General features: G+C 38.5%; 1 protein-coding gene across 3 annotated transcripts in view; it reads right to left on the bottom strand.

Moving 5' to 3' along the window:
- Positions 1-5,626: 5,626 nt before the first annotated feature.
- The window catches only part of GHR (growth hormone receptor), a 191,032-nt gene continuing 178,830 nt past the window's right edge, over positions 5,627-17,828 (bottom strand). For 2 of the 3 annotated variants that reach the window (XM_063454010.1, XM_063454011.1), the window contains exons 7-9: positions 9,560-9,650; positions 7,600-7,669; positions 5,627-7,514 (exon numbers count right to left, since the gene is read on the bottom strand). In XM_063454010.1, coding sequence (XP_063310080.1) covers positions 6,531-7,514; positions 7,600-7,669; positions 9,560-9,650 — 1,145 coding nt within the window. In that variant the 3' untranslated portion in view covers positions 5,627-6,530. The remainder of the gene's footprint in view (positions 7,515-7,599; positions 7,670-9,559; positions 9,651-17,828) is intronic. The other variant, XM_063454012.1, reaches the window with a different exon arrangement.

Genomic DNA, 17,828 nt, shown 5'->3' with positions numbered 1-17,828 from the left:
AATTGTGAAAATCCAGGTAATCTGAATATAGTTGACAATAGCTTTCATGCAATTGTAACTGAAAAAATTAAGAAAATTTAAGGGGGAAAACATGATTAATGATCATTACAAAGTAATCAGAAGAGATTTAATATAACTACCATCTCAAATTAACAAATCTTTAAATAACAGAGGAACGGGAAGGTGCTTTAAATGTCAATATGATTTTGAGACTTACTGTATAAAGTGACACATAGTGGCAGAAATTTGGCAAAAAGACAATGTGATAAACATGGCACTATTTCAACCTTATACTTAAACCAGTTACATAGTGCTATGCAATGAGGTGTCACAACTTGCTAATGACGTATGAGAAAACTAACTGGTTTGGTAAAGAGATATCAGCAGCTTGACGCAGTTTATGCCATACGTATGGTATGAGATGAATGGCGTCTTCGAAATGTGATGATGCCATATAGAGTATGAAAGAAATAATGTATTGGTACAGACAGAGCACATTGCAAGAAAACTTAAAGGTTCTGACACCATGGGACATCCTGATCAATGGAACATTGGAGCAAGTTTTGTGGAAAAGTGTTAAATATTTTGTCAGTTTTCTTGATAAATACAGCCCAAATCAGTGCTCTCCTACAGATGTAGGCTGGGGGATATATCTCAGGATCCATTAACAGGCCAATATTCTGATGTTTAAATCAGGATGATTGAGCCACTCCTTACTTCACAAATGCTAAAAAGGAAACTGTAAAGCTGTGTCAGTAGACCTTAATGGCAGGTCTAATTGTAAGATGTGACTAATATGATCAACACTTGTTGACAGTGAGTTCATATTTGCTTAAAGGGATACTATAGTGCCAAAGCTGTATTCCTGGCACTATCGCTTCCCCCCCTCCCTCGCACCCCCACCCTTGTAAATAAAAGGTTAAAAGGCCTTTATTTACTTACCTTATCCCAGCACCGATGTCCCTCGCCGCTGGGTCGATTCTCAGTCCCGTCCGATGTCCTGCGACGCTCGGGTGCTAATGCACATGCGCGGAAAATGCTGCATGTGCATTTGACCTCCCTATAGGAAAGCATTGAACCAATGCTTCCCTATGGGAAAAAAATCTGATGCTGGATGTCTTCATCCAGAGTGTGAGGACGTCCAGCGTCAGATACCGGACCAAAGGTGCGTTTAGATCCAGGAAGCCCTCTAGTGGCTGACTGATAGACAGCCACTGGAGGCAGACTTAGAGCTGCAATGTAAACATATCAGTTTCTCTGGAGCTATGCTTTACATTGCAGCACTAGGTGCAAAAGGGACACTGCACCCAGACCACTTCAATGAGCTGAAGTGGTCTGGGTGCAGGGGGGGTTAGGTGCTGACACAATAAGTGTCAGATATAGAGGCACATAGAAGAGAATAAAAAAATAAAAATAAAAAAAACAGCCAACCCTGTGAATGTGAAACAAACATTGTATGTGACCTTCTGTGACTTTTACTAATGCTACTCCTTTAGTGAATTATCTTTACACTTTGATGGTATAGCGCACAATCCAGATATTCCATTATAACAGACAATCCACATTTTCTAATAGTCTTAGTTGTGACTTTTATAGGCACCTACATACATCTGACGTCTCAGCTTCATCCAGGCTGGTAAATGTTGTACTTTATTAACTTTAAAAACTTTACCACTGGAGTTATTTGTCCTAAATGAACTGACTCCACAACCGTTCACATCAATAATTAAAAACATTTTTATACAGATTTCTTTCTTCTTCATCTTCTTCATTTTTGTAACTCTAATTTATTTATACAAAGTTCAAAAGATCTAATGGGACAGGGAAGTTGTTTTCCCAGGATACCTAACATAATGTCTTAGATCATCAGCGTTCTAAGCAGCATTCTGAAATAAATCGAATGAAGTACCTTGCCCGGCCTAATTTTATATCATGCAGTTCAACTACACATACTGTTCCACCATGTGTTTCACATTCACATTCTGTTAAAAGCAGTATTTAATTACAAACAATGCAATTATGTTTTACTATAACAAACAATTGCTTTGTAAATAATAGAGTTTAATAAAATTGGACTGTCATGCATAACCCCAGAAAGTAATCTAATTGTAATAAATTGCTGACTAAAGATACTATACAATTCTAATGTTAGTTCCAAAGCTGAAATGCTGTTACCCTTCTAAATCCAATTCTTGTAAAATATAACTATTTTTGATGGAATAGGACATCAAATCTTGATTTGCCTAAATCCCTGGCCAACTATTTAAAAAAAATGATAGTTTTATGATATATAAATATTTGATTCTGAATTCATGATATGTAACATTGCTTATATTTGGTTCTAAATACATTATTGTAACATTATTTCAGTGTTAGGTTACTTTATGGCAATCTGAGTGACCTTAACTGGTACATTTCACATTAGGGTAATTACTAATGCTAACAGTTATTATATGCAAGTATCACAATGTGAACACGTGACATGTTTTAAACCTACACAACTGATGCTTAAAGGAACAGTTTAAGTAACATGTGTTACTGACACTATAGTAGTAAAATCACTATTTAGGTTCCCAGCATCCCTTTATTTTAAAAAGGTGTTAAAACTCACCTTTTTTTCCAGCGCCATGCTGCTTTTGCTGCAGCGGGCCCTGCCCCACTCCATTGCTGAAATCAGTCAATCCAATGCTTTTCCATAGGAAAGTATGGAGAGGATATTGTGCATGTGCCAAACAGCATCTCTGTATAGAGATGCAGTGAATCAATCTATCTCTGTGGAGCGTTTAACATGGAGATGCTGAACGCTTTTCTCTCTAAAGGCAGGGTTTACATTAAAAAGCCTGCAGGGACAGGCTATAGACCCCATAACAGCTACATTAAGCTGTAGTTGTTCTAGTGACTATAGTGTCCCTTTAAAGTGGCACTGTCATAATATTTTTCTTTGCGCAAAGTAGTTTAACACAATGTACCCAGCAGGATAATGTTACTTTCACCTAACCATGCTACAGCATATTCAGCTGTGTTTATCACTTCAAAATCTGACGTTTTTCCAGCATGGAATGCCCATCTTGGAAATGAATCATACAAGGCGTTTTACGAAAGTGAGAATCGAACATGAATTCAAAGTGAATTTAAAGTTTCAAATAGCTGAACTGGAAGCATAGCCGATTAAGAGAATTTTTCTAATTCAGCTATTTTGGCCTTAGATTTGAATTTCACCTTGAATTCTCACTTTAGTGAATAACCCTGACAGATAGAAATTTATCAAGGAAAAAAGGTGCTCTTTTGAGTGCTAAATGTACATAAACATTCTATTTGTTTCCATTGTGATTGGACCTTATTTAGCACACATGCACACACAGAGGGCATGTGACTCCAGGAACCAAACATATTCTGTGGTATATAGAAAAGCTCTCGGCATTCAAAAGGCAGGTAAGAGGAAAAGGAATTTTGAAACCTCTTGATCATGCCGAGTGCTTTTACTTTATCCAACATGTGCCAGCTTAGTTAGAAGTAGTTTCATTCAATTTATTTAAAAAAAGAAAAAGAAAGCAAAACAAAAAGTTAGTCATATTTTTAAAAAGAATTAACAATGCATGGATAGTTTAAAGTGCGATGTGATGGTAGTTATACAATTTCTAATGCAAAGCCACACAAACTAATGAAAAAGAACAGCCGGGTTTTGGCATTTCCTTTGAACAGACCCATTAACGTCCAGCATGAATAATATTTATCATAAAACTATATAATATAGCTGTGAGACAAAATTAGCAGCATTAATCGCTATTACCTTTATTAGCTAAAAGGCAGATATTCACTAATACATTTCTAACGCTGGGTGATATTTCTGCATTCTGTGGAATAGCTTTCATCTCATGCAAAGTGGAACCATGCAATGATTCATATTTACGTAGTACTGAAATTACATGTTAAAATCCCAACAGGCAACAGAATATGACACTTAAACCAATACCCGACCGTGATAGGCCGAGTTCTGAATAATAATTCTTAATATCTTCGGCAAATCTAAACCTATATGAGATGTATTATATGACACAATGATAAATCACGTAATGTTTGATGTGTATCTGACATTTTTACATATGAAAATGATCCACTAAATTCTTTCTATACGTTCTTTTTTTTCTAATTTGTTAGATTAGTGTTGTGTAGTTATAGGAGGTATTTGATATCATAAACTTCTCCTCCTGTAATCTACTGGCTTTTCTCAGTTGTGTAACTTAAAGGAACACTATATATTTCTATATGTATTCCTGACCCTATAGTGTTTAATCCATCATTTACGTGGCTTGCCCCCCTCCCCCCCCCCTTATTCCCCTTAGAAAATGTTAAAACTCACCTTATTTCCAGCACCATGAGAGCCCGACGATGCTGGCCCCCACCCCAGTATGCCTCCTTGATGACATCACCAGAATTTCCAAATTTTAGCCAATTAAACGCTCCTCATAGAGATGCATTGAATCAATGAATCTCTATGAGGAAAATTCACTGTCTCCATGCAGAGCGGGGAGATGCTGAACTACAGTGCTGCCTACTGTTCATCACTTCCCCAGGAAGCACCTCAAGTGGCCATCTGAGGAGTGGCCACTAGGAGGTGTCCCTAGGGGGCAATGTAAACACTGATTTTTCTCTGAAAAGGCAGTGCTTGCATGAAAATGCCTTAACGCAATGATTATACTCACCAGGACAACTACATTCAGCTGTAGTTGTTCTGGTGACTAGAGTGTCTCTTTAAGTGAAGAATGTGCCAACACTCAGGTTACATGTAGGATAACTTAATAGAATTCCAGCAGAGCCTTTGCCAGAGAAAAATATAAGAAAAAGTAATCCCCACTTTACCACAGCATTATTTTTACAACGGCATACATTAAAATACTGCCAGAATTTCCTATATAACTATATTTCGCTAAAAACAAAAGTATTGTGGTGGTTTATGTATAAATTGCAACATAGAATAACTTTATGAACGTTTCTAATGTGCTGTTTAAGGTAGTTAATGCAGTTTATTAATGCATATATTTTTGTATATTTATCACAAATCACATTTAAAAATTTTCTCTGAGCTAGCAGAAAGGCTTCTTTTCATTTTTTTTTTTAAATATATTACTTAAGACATGTTACAATTCCCCTGCATATTTAAATGTCATACAAAGTACAAACATTATACCTGCCCAATATAGTTTATTTCTCTGATAGTCATATAATATTTAAAATCATAAGGTCCACTTATAAACGTTTCAGTAATAAAAGGCTAAAAAAACAAACAAATGGTAAATACGTCTAAAACGAAAGAACCACATTATGTATCGATGTACATGTGTGTGAGATGTATTCACTAAATACAGACTCTAGTGAATTGCAAGCTGAATTGCAACATTCAGCTTAAAATAGCCGAGCTATAACTATATGCTGTTTCGATAATTTATCTACATCAACACTTTATCCAAAAAAAATCATTTTTCATTTCACCATAATTTGCTGTTTAGTATATTAACCTGTGTTGCACATACATGTGTGCATTGTGTATGTGTTTTTTAACTACAAGCTAACTTTGAGAGTAATGCAGAGTAAATGCATTTATTGAAAAATATCTAATAGTATTTTATACATAGAGAGCGATATTTACCCACGGCTTTGATCTCCCCTGTAAAATGGCGATGGTACAGAACTATTACAAATGTAATACAAATATATTTATGTAGAATATAGCTTTGTCGGATAGAAATAAACCTTGCAGGAAAAAGAATAATAATTCACAGTTAGGTCGGTAACTGGACAAAATAAACCAGCCAAGTTACAACATAAAAGCATTATGACATTGTTTCAATACAAAGCAAATATCGTGAATATATTCAATAATTCTATCAAAATATTGTATATATCTGCCTTCGAATATAGATTGTGACTGTGTAAACAATTACTGCAAACATTTTCTATGCAGTAACAGAGATACACCTGTGGATTTATAAAACTGTTCTCTAGAAAACATATTTATTTTGGTTTTTGGTGATTTGTTAAACAGAAGCCAGCCAATATAAAATTGCAGCAATTATACAAATTACTGAGTGATAAACCTGTACAATATACCATTTAATTTCAAAGTTCATGCATTAACCCTAATATTACTAAATTATATTACCTCTTAGTTCATATCATTCAAACTTACCTTGGCTTTCCCTTTCAAAATCAGTTTCAATTACTCCCTGTTGAAATATTTTTCTTATGATTTCCCACAAATACAATCATTATGTTTTCAATCTAATGTAAACCCATTTCACTAAACGCGTTAAGCAATGCTTAGTGTCACAAACTGGATATCTTAATGTTAAGAAAGGACAATCTACACTAACATTCTATGGCATAGAAAAATGTTTGCTAAACATTTTGGCATGTTACATTTAGTGTATTCGCTTAAGCTTTACATAGACACCCACAAAACACTTGTAGACAATGTTTTGGTTTAAACATACAAGCTTATGTCTTATAATACCAATGCAGGAAAAATCCAACTACGGCATTGCTTTTTTTACTTGGTCAGTGGACATATAGCCACATGGTGCAAGACAAGCTTTGTCTGGCAGCATTGTAGTGTTGAGCACAAGGCTTTGAGGAGAGTTTATTATGTGAACAGAGGTATAGTCTGGGACAGGTGTCTCATAGTTTGAAGATTCATCTGCAGGAGAGCTTGGAGGCTTGTCTGCAGGGCAAAAATTCATGGCACCAATATTAAGGCTTTCTGTGGTGAAGTAGCTATCATTGCAATTTTGCTGCACACTCGGTTCACTTTCTCTTGTTGAGGGTATATTTACAGCACAAAATGCTGCTATGGCAGATTCACAAATGTAAGCATTCTCCTCATTCCGATTTGGTGGATGCAGATTGGCTGGTTCATGGCATTCCTCATTCTCGGTCTTCAGTCTCTGCCCTGGTGAAAGGAGGAGTCTTCCAGCTGGAGTTATGTCACTAACTAGCGCATAGAAGTTCAAGCCAGACTTTGTCTTAATTTGGGTGGAGGATGGCAGGTTCATTGATTCATTTCTACTAACAAGTAAAGGCCACATCTTGTCTTCAGGATTTCTGTTTAGGTCTTCTGTATTTGGCACATTGATTGGTGACCCAATGTTTGATTTTTCATTAAGGCACAATAGATCTTCTTCATTTTCTTTTGTGGTTTGGGGATGCCCGGTATCTGAAATACCATCACACGTGTCACTGTTACTGAAGTCCGTATCAGGAATATCGGGCTCGCAACAACTGGCCCGTCCAGAGTCATCATCCTTAACACCCAAGCAACTGTGAGAATTCAAATGTTCTTCTCCAAGAAGTCTGTCGGTGTCAGAGCCTTCAGTCTTGTCATCTGGATCTTCCAAATCAAGCTCAATAAATTCAACCCAGGGGTCTTCATTGCACAATTCTTGTTTATAACTATCTTCATGTCTAGACAGTATAAAGTTTACTTCATCCAGTTTTCCTTTCTGAAAAGCAATACATATCTATTTAAAGGTAATGCAGAATTTATAAAGTTGAAAGCAATAAGACGTCACATACAGGAACTGTGTTATTAATTTAACAAATTACCTGTAGTAGGTCAGGGTCAATTCCCTTTATCTTTGGAACTGGAACCGGGGGAAGAATCAAGATCTTCAACCTTCAAAACAACCATATAATTTTACTGTTATTTAGTTCTGTACACATACAACAGTATTTTGTATTTTTTGAGCATGTATTACTACTACGAAGAATATGCAGTGTTTCCCAGGAAATGTGTTGTAGGGCAACAGAAGGACAAAAGACAAGATTTGAATATAAATAATTTCATATAGGTTTCTGGTGGTTATGTCTTTCTGTCTAATATCCCAGTATAAAAGCATAAAGTTATGATCCTTCCCACTAATCCCGTATAAAACCATAAATCACAATCTGATTTATAAGGGTGCTTTATAATTACAAGAGTTGTAGACTATTGTGAAAATTGTAAATTACAAGAAGTTATCAATATCGGTCCGGTTTCTTCTCCTGGATCGCATCTTGAGAATTCATAATAAAAAGGCTACTAGGTGACAAAACTGGTGAGAGACTTCAATGCAGATATATTTCCCTCCTGCTGCTGTCCATATGCTTTTTTTTTTTTTTTATCATACACCATACTAAATATCTGAGCAAATAGGTTAGAGAAGCGTATCTATCCTTCTTGTTCTCAACTAAGAGGACAGATGATATGAGATTAAATTGTTTCCACGAGGAGCCTTGGCCCAAGCTCAACGTATGAGCTGCATTGTCAGAGGTCCGACTCATGTCTATATGAAGTGAAGCCTTTTCCAGCACTTACTCCACACCCTGCTGATTAGAGTACTGAGTGTTATTTCCTTTGGAGGTCAAATTTAACGTTACAATGACTATAGATAACATGCTTTTCATGGCTGTAGCCAAGGGCTGGTGATTTGACACCTGGATATTTTTCATCGTTTATCTTGATGTGGTCTTGACCAGTGCTTATTTTCAGCACTGGTCAAGATCACGTCAGGTTTAACGATGAAAAATATCCAGGTCTCAAATCACCAGCCCTTGGCTACAGCCATGGAAAGCATGTTATCTATAGTCGTTGTAACTTTAAATTTGACCTCCAAATGAAAGAACACTCTGTACACTGATCAGCATGGTGTGGAGAAAGTGCTCAACTCGTTTTACAAAAATGTGGCTGAAAAAGTTTATATATATATAAACATTGATAGAACAAGGTATTTAAAACAAAACAGAATTTAAACATTATTAACTGTCTGAGGGTAGATAATTTCTTTACTTGCTTAATTTCATGTGTTATCCTGCATCAGACTCCTTTTGAGAGTCAAGTGTATGTTCTTCTTTAAGAGAGTGATGTCACACTCTGATATAGTTCACAGTGATGTCACTACCCTTATTTTAGCCATGTGTTCAGAAACATTCAGAAAGGTATTTAAACAAAATTGTACTAATTATTTTTCAAAGTAAGGTCCAGTAAAGTTAAGTGAAGGGTTTCAATTCCCTGCAGAAAGTGTCATATACAAACATCCCTGGTTGTTTAAATGAGTCCTTAATCTAATCCGTGGTTGTTAAATGAGTTCTGAATCAAAATGCTGATTAATTACAGTATTTATAGCAAGATGTGCCAACGCCAGAATCTACGATCCACTTTTAAAATCCACAATCCACATCAAAAGTAAAATATAACTAGAACTGTCATCAACAGCTTTATCTTGTCCAGGCAGTTTGTAAACCAGGCTTCACTGCCTGTAATGTAAAACCGTTGTTTGTTACATTTGAATTACAGCACATAAAATCAATATGAATTTTATAAGTGGTAGATTGTAGCATCAACTCATCGTGTTACTTTCCTCAATATCCCCCATAGCTTTTGTCAGTTTGCCAAGTGAAATGTCTGTATCTGATGCCAATTATTACTATTATAGACAACTGTTTCTTCTATAAAATTTTGTTTAATACTTCAAACAAACAAACAAACAAACAAACAAACAAACAAACAAACAAACACAACACATACCTTTTCTTTTTGAAGATTATGATGAAAATCAAAATGACCAACACTATGCACAATCCAGTAATAACTAAAGCCATCCATGGAATCGTAGGTTCTGAAACAAAAACATTGAAATCATTTAAACACATGAATCAAATCAATCAAAATAGCCTACCATGCTAGCCTAGCTAATAACTTTGTAACTTCTTACAATAGAAAGACAAATGTAAATGGAATTACCCTAAAAACACATTTACATAAAGCAAGAAAGCATGAAAGCTGGCTGTCTGCTGCCGTCGTTTTTAAAATGTTTTTTTACAACTTCGGTGTCACTGAACTGCAGGATATTTATATACACACACTTATTTTTTTTTTAAACACAATTTATTGTTTTGAAGGCAAAAATAAGAGCATGGGCATTAGCATCTATAAAACATTACCATAATAAAATAGTGTAGTTTGACAAAAGTCTTTACATTGAGGCAAAGAATTATAAAAATAGAGACAAGAATAAGAGAGAATATTGAGGCTCCAGAGAAAGGGGAAAAGAAGAGTAACAGTGAAAAAGAGGAGAAGAAGAAAAAAAGGGTAGGAAGAAAGATGGTTGTGGGAGAGGAAGAAAGTTGAAAGATGGTTGTGGGAGAGTAATGGCAGATGCTGAAGGAAAAACGCTTAGACAGGCAGATTCTAGTTTTTTCTTCTTCAAACAGAATGTTGAACAAGAATGGTTCAAAGAACAATACAGTATTACATCGTAAAACAATATGAAAGCAGTGTATACATCAAATAGTGCAAGTGTATAGCCTGGAACACTATTTAAATTTTTTATAGTATTAAGAAAAACAAAACAAAATGGGGGTGGGCAAAGCAAGGAGTACACAATTCTTTTTGGAGACATTGTGGCTGCTGCTTGGCACCCCCTTGAACCTGTATGTGCTCAAGGCAGCCTGAGGTGTGACAGTTCACCTTCCCCAACTCCGCCCAAAGTGTGGAAACCACCAGGTCTATCAGGATGGGCAGAATGAAAACAACGCAGTAACCAAGGAGCATGGAGGTCAGATTCGCCCACTCAAGAGCACTCCTCAGGCCCATAGCCCTTCTAAAGGTATTGCAAACGGCCCCTAGAGAAACAGGAATCAAGGACGTGTTGCACCTTATAATCCTCCTCCCCATGGACCAGAGATGGAGGAAAAGGGGAACAAGGCTCAGAGGTGAACCTTTTATAGACCAGAGGTTTAAAAAGGGAGTTGTGGAACACATTAGGGAAACGAAGGTTGGAGGGCAAAGCAAGAGCATAGAAGACATGATTAATCATGCAATTGATCTTAACAGGACCAATAAAATGAAGAGCTTATTTCATATAGGGGACACAGAGATGAATATTCCTAGTGGATAACCAGACTCTCCTGTGCCTGATACGTAGGAGCTGCTTCAGTCTGTCATTTCTGTGAAGAGGAAGCAAAATGGAATTGATTTTAGATTTTTGTCCTTGTTAAATTCTCATGAGTGCTCTGCCAGCACTTCTTTCCCTTACAGGATGTTCAAACACTCTGAAGAAACTCAGGGAAATAGTATACAGACTCCGGATAAACCGACTAGTTACCTCTGCTATTTCCCTCTTAGCCAGACTGGAACCTAGTGTGACTATGACTCGTATTCCCCCAGTAACTAGACGAGGCATAGTTCTGGGAGTCATCTGGTTTATTCAGGCAAAATATGCTCAATTTATACACAGACCCCCAGCATGGGGTATCCATACAAGAATATTACAAGCCACTGCCTGGTGTCCCTGTGTCTGGGAGATAAATGAGTCAAGGAACTGTAACTCTATTTTCTCTCAGTTACAGGGAGACATACAAAACATATTTATAATTCCCAAAAAGTACCCGGAATATTCACAGGAACCCCACATGTCTTATATCCCCGGATAGCTGGGATCCAAGCGCCCAAGTTGACCAAATAGCACTCACACCTATTTGGTAGAAGAGAATTGCCACCAGGGTAAAGTTCTGGCCGGCCAGCCATGAGCTTAAAGCCCAAAACAGTTCCATAGAAAATGGGGCCAAAGAACGCTCTTCCAGCTGGTCTGGACCAGGTAGCAGTAGAGTTTCCCCGATGTTTGCGAGGTCGTATAGCTGAAAAAGGTTCCAGGCGCTCGATGACCATGTCCTGCTAACTGTGTTCGGGAGACAAAATGGCCACCATTTCTTCGACCACATGGGTTCGGTTATGCAAAATGGCGGTCACCCAGGGGAAACACTGATTAACTGATTAAGTGTTAATTGGTTAACACTTAAGGGGGTGGTTGGTGTCTGGGTATTCTAACAAGTTGCTGGGGGTCCCTGTTCGGAAGTCGAACCAGCTGGGCTCGGGTAGGATAACTCCCAAATGCAGTAAAGTTTCTATCAGTCCCAAAAAGCAGTACGTTCTGCCACACAAGGGGATCATTATTTTCCCATAAAAGGTTCATCCAGGAAAGTGTTTTGTCTGTCAGAAGGTTTATGAAGAATGCAATTTGTACGCCTATCTGAGGAAAAGATTATGGGTGATAATTCAAATGATTAAAACTTCTACCTGGTTTAGAACACCCCTGAAATCTGCCGGATCGCCTCCATATTCAGGAGGAAGATCAAGGTGTATGAAAGGACTAGACCCTGCTGGCAGAGGAAATTTGGCAGGAGACTGGCAACTAGTAGGACCTGGCTGTGGCTCCTGTTGAAGACAGGCAATTCTATAGTTTGTAAAGCATGGGCAAACGGGTTCATCCTGTGGTCAATTTCCTCCAAGCGGGCTTCATTATTGGCTAACTGTTGTTCCAAAGCTGTAGGGTCTATGGCCTTGCCATGATATAAGGATAGAGTAAACCCGACACACAAAGGGAAACAGTAGCTAAAATTAAGATAAACAGAATGAGATATGTATAACGAACCTTACAGTGGCAGGGCTTAATGTGTGCTCTAGATAGGTGAAAATACAATGTCGTTGGAAAAGCCAAGGTCAAGGATTCCAGCAAAACACAATATAACAGGCCAGGGTCAAGGATACAAAAAATTAGGATAGTTAATACAAAGCCAGGCCAGAAACCAGACAACACAAATGCTAAACCAAAATTTTATTTATTTAAGGCCTTAGTGCCAGATTTCCTGGCCATTGTACATTAACCGTATGGGTGTGAAATATGAATTGTGGTCCATCATGAGACTCATTTCTTTATAAGAAGACATAGGTAACAATTGAATCAGGAATGTGTGTGCCCTTTGGATATTCTTAAGTTTCATCAATGAGAAATGGGACAACCCACATGAAAAATGCATGTTCTAAGTTATAGTATCCTGTGGCCCCCTTTTCTGTAAAAAATTAAGGGGTGATTAAAGGATTCCATGACTCACAAGGTTTTCAAAGCTTTTATCATGGTTGTTAAGAGTGCATATGCAGTTATCTTTGATGGTAATAAGTGATAAGGGCTATGGACTAGGGATGAGCCAGTAAAGCTTCCTAAACCATTTTTGTGGAAAAGCAGGATTGGGATCCAATCCACTCTAAGATGTGTTTAGTTTGAGTTGCAAGATTATACTCCTTTGCATTAGGTACGTTTAGGCCATTGAACATGTTTTGTTGATTGAGTTTGACAGGAGAACCTTTGCATATGAATTGTCTTGGTTTTTGTATAGAAGGAGTACATCTTTTTTTGAAAGTAGAATTGGGAATATTTAAAGGGGATAAAGCAGCTATGTAATTCTGCATGAACACAGTTAGTATGGGAGGTATATTCAATCAATACAATTAAAAAAAAATCTTGTGGTATGATAACACCAATATATTTAATCATGGTCATGGACACGAGAGTAGGAAAGGAGGAAAAGGAAGGAAGGGATCCAATACCAAGATGGATCCAGATTGAGGGGCAATATATATATATATATATATATATATATTCTAGTTGATGGCACCAAAGCCTGCTATTTCATAGTAAGCACCCAAAACAGTGATTAAATAGGGTAAGGAAGAGGTGGGATTAGTTATAAATAATAATATGTCATTGGCAAAAGCCGAAACAATTAGATTAGAGTATCCCATTGGGATGCATTGATAGTTTGGAAGCCAATCAATAGAGCTCAATCCAGCTGTATTAAATAAGAGCAGGGATAGGGGGCATCCCTACCTCACCCCCTTCTTCAATGTAAAGTATGAGGATACTAGGTCTGTAATCTATTCTGACCCCTCCTCCCGTCAGCATGATCCAGGAACATATTGCGTATGTGTTGCGAGCGTCACTCGCGCATTAGGCCTTCTCCATAGGAAAGCATTGAATCAATGCTTTCCTGTGGAGATTTTGAAGATTTATTTATTTATTATAAAATAATTCACCAGGAAAGATACATTGCAATTTCTCTCGTTTTCAAGTATGTCCTGGGTCTACAAATCATTGCATTGTTACATTTGCGTACAATAAAATACAAAAACAATATTAATACACAATAAATACAAAATTTAACATAGAACAGGTAGGGATATCCTGATGCAAAGCGTTGTTTCTCTGAAACTGCAATGATTTGCACTGCAGGGTTAAGGGGACAGGGACATTGCACCTAGACCACTTTAATAAGATAAGTGGTCTGGGTGCCTAGAGTATTTATTTAATGGAATGCAGTGCCTGGGGACTCCAGACAGTATAACCACTTCAATGAGATGAAGTAGTTACAGTGCCTACATTATCCTTTTCACTTTTATAATTCTTTATTTTTATTGTGCAAATGTGAACAGTCAAGCTTCATACGCCACAACAGCGCTATCAAGCATAGTAAAACAGATCTAGGATATCAGTAACATGGCATTAGTAGGAATTGCACATTTTTTGCAGTATAATGACAAACAAATAACCGTAACTTAGTAAGGAATGTCAGTAGGTGAGAGAATATCTATGGCTTAGTAATTAGGCTCTTTACTGACGTGGGTGCCTGGACACTGAGTGAGTGAACAAGCATAAGTATACAAGCATAAGTGCAATAGCAGGTTATGGGCATGCATCAAGTTTCATACATTTGCTTTGTTCCTTACATAACTAGCCATACCTGGAGGAGCATTTAGTAGCATGTGTAGCCTACTCTTGAAATCGACAATATTCATTATACTCAAGGCATGTAACAAAATAAGTCACTGCGGTCTAGGGTCAGCCCGTAAGGGGTTAAGACTCTAAAATCAGAGTTTCAGTTTAGTGCACGCTTAAATTATCTGGGTAGAGTACCCTGACATTGATTTTTTGGAGAAATGATTTTAAAGAGGCTTCTACAGGCGCTTCTATTTATTGCCCTCATTAGTGGATGATTGGTTAGGGCTCATAGTGTAAGTAACTAGCGAGGTAACAACATATATAACATATATAACGTGATATACCACTGGAGTTACATTTTAACAGAAAATATATCATTACGAGTAAGGGTTAATGTTGGCATGGGGGCATTGTAGGCATGAGACATGCATTTGTTATCAGAGTCTGGGTATTTAGCTGTAGTGGTGGTTGGTGACATTCCAGGCTAAGTATACCCTTGTGCGGCAGTATGGTGAGTGCTTCAGCCTATACCCAAACTCGGTAAGTCCCAGTTGCTGCCGTTGGGAGTCCCACCTTTGTTGCCCCTGGGCATGGTGTCTCTGCGTCGGGAGGCAGCTCTGGTAGAGCTCTGTGGGGTGTGCAGTCGCACAGCCACAGGTTTTGCAGCGTTGGCTGTAAAGCGTTGAATCATGTGGCACTGAATGCCGTGATTTTGGCTGGGTGAGGTGCTCATATGTGCCGCTCGTTTTGTGGTTCCATTATTGTTGGTCAGTGAGTGGGAGCGTGCGCTTGAGGAACATGGCGCCTGTTCCCGCCTTGAGGATCTCAGGTACCTGCTCCGCCGGACGGCCTCTCTGGATGTCAGGGGTACATGCCTGTGGTAGTGGCGGCGTGTCGTTGGTCGGATCCATGAGGCTACCGTTAGTTCTGCCTGGCGGTAGGTTGCTCCTCGGCTAAGCAGCGCGTCTCTGAAGATTGCGCAGAGCCGGTCAAGAGTCCCCAGAGGAGTCGTGGGTGGTTGGGTGCGTGTGCTCCGCTCCTTAGCTCTACGCTGGGTAGCCATTTTGGCTGCGCCTTTGTGGCCTGGTGCCCCCGTTTGCCTTGTAGTCGGCATTTCCGTTGCTTTCCAATGCGTTCGGTTTGTCCAGTGGGGACCAGGATGTCCCCCACCGGTCCAGAGGGGGGGTATGCCGTGGTGAAGTTGCTTATGGGACTTTGTGCTGAGGAAAGTGGCCGCCTCTCCCCGGCCTCCTCCCCAGCAGGCCACATTTGGTTTTCCGCTCTCCTGGCTCTGACAGGCCCGGGGGTGGTGTTGATTGGTTCAGGGGGGCACCCCCAACATGGGTGGTGCACCCTCGAAGGTCCTTGGGCCATATAGCCCCTGCTTTTGTCCCAGGTTTTGCTAGCCAGACAGGAGCTCGTGCCAGACACGTCTGCACAGCTTGGTGGTCCTACATTATCCTTTTAACAATGTCTTAGTACTCTGCTATGTTTACATGTTGGTGTTTTTTTTTTTTTTTTAAATGCTCTTTAAATTGTAAGCTTGTTTGGGCAGGTCCTTCTTCATCGACCGTTCCGTTATGTCAATCATGTTTGTTAGAATTTTGTGTTTGTTTGGGATATGAGATTGTAATTGCACTTGTAATGCCATTTCCTCTTCAGTTTGCTTTATGCTACAGGCTTTCAGGAAACCATATTTTAAAATGTTATCAACATGTTTTATTATCTGTAGAAGCTATTAAGGTGAACTGTTTAGATTTAGATCCTATACACCCACATCATATATTTTGATAAATAAGAAATAGTTTAGAGCCGGGATACTCAATTTCCGAATGCAGTTCATGTGCTTCTTTATAAAAGCTATTTAATTAGGAAAACCATTTCACTAAAACTGAAAATCACTCCACTGATATAAACAGGAGTTCTTCGTGTATTAAAGTACAAAAACATAATTTAAGAAGAGCATCCATAATTACTAATGGCCTTCAAACTAGGTCATGCTTAACTTGTTTGTGCCCGCATTTGTTTGATTCACAGCCCACCAGAGATTTTAGAATGTGCTCAAAGTTTCTTATCCATTTCCCTATTTTTTTTATTTTCCATAGTCATTTAAAAAGTTTTAATGTTTTTCAAAAAACTAAGTTGCAATATTTGTATCAGCAGTTCCACTTTAATTAGGGATGCCATACCTTCCACTGTTTTTTTAATGGACACATTTCACTTCTACAGTTTAGATATGGGAAGTTCTGCATGTTCTGTATGTCGAAGTTGAATGCTGCCAGGAGTAAATCAGGTAATAAATCAACCAGTAATCCTGTAGGTATTATAAATTGTACATACTACAAAACAGCATGTCAATATCACTCTGATCCAGTTATTTATGTCCATGAAAAAAATGGTGGATATTGCAACCGTTATTTTAACAGCGTGTGGCTGAATTACTGAAGATAAAGTTAAGGTGACACTATAGGCACCCAGGCTGTTACAGCTCATTAAAGTAGTCTGGGTGCACTGTCCCAGGTCTCTTAACTCAGAGCAGGTAACTATTGCAGTGGTTAAGGTTAACTCCACCTCTAATGGCTGTCCATAATCTATGAAATGTTGGGTTGAAAGGAATTGAGCCTAGGCTTAACCTCCTGCACAATCTTTCTACCTCTCTCCATAGTGATTGTATATCTATCAGACAGCCACTAGAGGGACTTCCACTCTATCAGGCGACATTTGGTCACCTAAGTGACGCTGGACATCTTCACGCAATGCATGGGGACATCCAGCTTCATCCAAAACCCCAAAGGAAAACATTGAATAATGCTTTCCTATGGGGAAATCCTAATGTAAGCACGTCCATTGCCACGCAGGTGCATTAGGTCTCCCCCACTGGCTGATGATGCAATGACGGTCCCTCTGCGATGTCCCTCGGCGCTTGACCCAGGTAAGTGACAGAAGGGATTTGTTTTCCTGGCACTATAGTTTCCCTTTAAAATAGGTTCTGGCTGGAGTGAAAATAGTCCATGGGTTGTGGACTACATTTCTCCAAATGCTTTGCTAGCATTAGCGTTTTAAGACCATTATGGGAGATGTAGTCCATAACATCTGGAGAGCCAAAGGTTGCCTACTGCTGCTCCAAGGTGTAAAAAAGCTACTTTTAAAGCATAAATCCTATGCCTAACTGGACCACATATAATACTACACTAGATTTATGGTGTCAGCCAGGGTACCAAGCGTAGTTGGACTGGCAAGTGT

Source organism: Pelobates fuscus, chromosome 5 (assembly GCF_036172605.1).
Source record: "Pelobates fuscus isolate aPelFus1 chromosome 5, aPelFus1.pri, whole genome shotgun sequence".
Classification (NCBI taxonomy): domain Eukaryota; kingdom Metazoa; phylum Chordata; class Amphibia; order Anura; family Pelobatidae; genus Pelobates; species Pelobates fuscus.
Note: the sequence above shows the minus strand (reverse complement) of the source record. Positions and strands in the feature narration are given on the sequence as shown.